Genomic DNA, 3407 nt, shown 5'->3' with positions numbered 1-3407 from the left:
TTTAATTTTCTTGATTAAACTGTATGTGTCGTTTACATTCTCTTGAAGGCTTGTCGTTATTGACGTTCTCACGTTGTTGGCTAAAAACACAGTCAACAATATTAATATAATTATTAAATATCTAGTTTTGTATTATATATTATTATAATAATGATATTTATAATATTTGAATTTGAATTTATATTATAATATTTGAATTTATATTATAATATTTGAATTTATATTAATATAATTAGTAAATATTTATTTTTAATTAGTTTTAGAGGTATATTTCATTAAATATTTAAAATATTACGTTAAAGTCAACAAAATAAACCGTTAAAACTAATAATTTTTTTTGTCTATATACTTTTTATATAGAAGAGATACTAAATACAAATAACGTGCAATGCATGTTTACTTAGTTTTATTTATAGAATTTATTAATTATATTTTATTAAATTTGTATCATTATCATATAAATAAACATTATTATATATAATGAAAAATTAAACCAAAACATTTTGTATGATTTATTTAAAATTATATAATATGATAACTTTTTCAAACATAAATAATAATATTTTAAAACATTTAAATTTATATTAATATAATTATTAAATATCTAATCATATATTATTACATGATATTTTATAACATTTCAATTTGAATTTATATTATAATATTTAAATTTATATTAATATAATTAATAAATATCTATTTTAAATTATTTTTAAAAGTATATTCTATTAATTAATAAGAATATTCCGTTAAAGTTAACTATAAAACTAAAAAAAAATCATTCTCTACACTTTTTTTTTTATATATAGAATATATATTTATAATAAACTTACTTTAAAAATAATTTAACAAATTGACTTAAATGTAAAAAAAAAATCTAAAGTTAGGCTTAAAGTTTAATATTAATTATCTTTAAAAAATAGACATTTATATATATATATATATATATTTTTAAACATAAAAAAAACAAAAAATATAAAATAAAAAAGGAAATTGGAAGCCTCGGAAAGTTGGGGGCGTTAGGTGGCTAAGGCCATGGCATGGCCTACCTGTTTAAGGGTAGGGCCGGCTCTGTCACTGGGGAACATTGTAAATTATAATGTTAATAAGACCATATATGATCTCTCCGGCCAAATGATTATGCTTTATGATGTCAATTTATATATTAAATTTTACTGCATATATATTAAGAATGGATATTCCTCCAATTCAGAAGACAATTTTTTTTATATTTATATATATAATGGTTCATTAATAAAATTAAAGACATATTCGCATTTCAATTGCACTAAGGTTACAATAATCTAACAATGCCACTTCTTTGCACAAACTTGATTACATGAGGAGAGGACCCCTATTATTGACACTGGCTGTAATATAGTATTTAATAATACACACTACAACTAGTCTCCAAATTAGTTTGGGACTCAGACAAGATTAACTAGTACTCAAAAGTAAAAATAAAAAAAGAGAATTAAGAAAAAGATGATGAAGTAAATCATCATTTACAAAACCCAAATGCCCGAAAAGGCCTCAATTGTGATCACCTATATATATATATATATGTATTCATTTAAGCTGCAGATGGAGCTGTTACGTACTTAACTCTACCAGCAGCCTTGGAGAGAGCCTCAATGAAGGGCTGCATGTTCACAGTCACAGCCTCGCCGTCGCCGCCTTCTACGGCGGCTCCGATCGGTTTCTTGTAGTCTAGGGACTCATCTTTGTAAATGTCCCACCATTTCTTCACCAACATCTTTATATCCTCTCTCTGCATATTCTCCTCCTTTCCTGTGTACCTCCATGGCTTTGACCCCTGTAAACCATTTATTTATTATAATTAATTTACCCAACAATTATAAATTATGACACTCATATATATAATTACACCAACATGTAATATTATATAGCTAGCTACTTACCGTTGCGCAGTAGTGTACCACTTTGACCTTGTCAAGCTCAACATTCTCCGGATGACGCCATAACATAGCCGTAACCAGATTATAAACGAGTGGAATCGGCTTATAAATGTCTTTGAAGTACATGTTCAAAAAGTCCTACATTTACATAAATCAAATAAGCTATGACAACTATACACATATAGATATAGTGTGTGTGAGTGTATCAATATATAAATATATGCATATATATACCTGTTCAGCAAATGAGGTGGGAGTGGTGACTTTCAAAGTATTCAAGAGATCATGATAAGTAGAGAGACATGGCTCGAACACAAACATGCCGGCGTTGAAGTAAAGGGCCGGAGGTGGACCCAACTCGGCGGCGGGCCACTTGACTCTCTCAGGGCACTGCTGGCAGTACCCTACCTTATACTGAGGCGTGTGAGACCATGTCTTCTCGCAAAAACAGTCCATCACTGCGTAGAAATGCCCGTCTGGCAAATCGAAGAGGTGGTCTATGTTGTCGTATACCTGGATATCTCCATCCAAGTATATCGTCTTACTGTACTCTACGAACTGTACAAAAACAAGGGTATTTTGGTCAATGTCTACATGCAAATTATAAGACTGCCACGTAATCAAACAACAACGTTAACTTTTACGTACGTACCTCCCATATACGGAGCTTGGAGTAGTTGATGACGTAATATGCCATGGCGAACTGGGTCTGGTTCTCGGGTGGGTAAACGGGTTCAATCTCTCGGACTATACAGCCTTGTGAGTCGAGAATCCGACGGTGCTCTTCCGGTACGTCGGGTAGCACGGCCACCACTAAAGGGTACGCCGATTTGACCTTCCTTAACCCTTTGGCTAACCCCACCACGCCTCTCACGTAGTCACCGTTACCGGCTAAGAAAGTCACGTAAGCCCGGCTGGGCAAGGTTGTGCGTTTGGCAAACGGAGCGGGTTTAACCGAGACTGGGACCAGTTCTGGTGGGGCCATGTTTAAGGAGAAGGCGAGCTTAGATTAAACAAGCGAGAGAGCGAGCGCTAGAGAGAGAGAGAGAGAGCTATAAAGTGCTTTCGAAGTGTTTGTGAAATGGTTTTGGTTGGGGGAATGACGGTGGTGGCGAGGTGTTTAAATAAGCACCAAAATGAAAATGAAATGAGAGAAAAAGTGATCAGCGATTTTGGAAGATCTTGGCCTGTGTACCCTACACGTGTCATGATGAGTAATCCAACGGTGTATAGGAAGGTTCTATGAAGGTTCTGGAATTAGTCTCTGTTAATTTAATTCATTATATTTTGGAATAGAATACACTAGAACCATATAGTTTATGTATTAACAGTAATCTTGAATATTCATACCAAACCAAAAAGTAGGAATTCTATATGGCTCAGTGTAGCTTAGCTAAGATATTCCCAAAAGTATTTATAATTTAGAGTAATTATGGGTTAAAATACTTTATATTATCAAAAAAGTTGTTCTTTCCTACTAAATTTTTG

The 3407-nt window shown here is 32.3% G+C and overlaps 1 protein-coding gene across 1 annotated transcript; it reads right to left on the bottom strand.

Annotated features, from left to right (window-relative positions):
- Positions 1-1255: 1255 nt before the first annotated feature.
- LOC133790447 (galactinol synthase 1) lies at positions 1256-3009 on the bottom strand. The gene is made up of 4 exons (XM_062228097.1): positions 2572-3009; positions 2154-2477; positions 1923-2057; positions 1256-1816 (listed from the first exon to the last, which is right to left on the bottom strand). Exons 1-4 carry the CDS (start codon positions 2902-2904, stop codon positions 1574-1576), a joined length of 1035 nt encoding a protein of 344 aa, XP_062084081.1. The 5' UTR covers positions 2905-3009; the 3' UTR covers positions 1256-1573.
- Positions 3010-3407: the final 398 nt, after the last annotated feature.

This window comes from Humulus lupulus, chromosome 1 (assembly GCF_963169125.1).
Source record: "Humulus lupulus chromosome 1, drHumLupu1.1, whole genome shotgun sequence".
NCBI classification, from domain to species: domain Eukaryota; kingdom Viridiplantae; phylum Streptophyta; class Magnoliopsida; order Rosales; family Cannabaceae; genus Humulus; species Humulus lupulus.
This window is presented reverse-complemented; position numbering and strand designations above follow the sequence as displayed.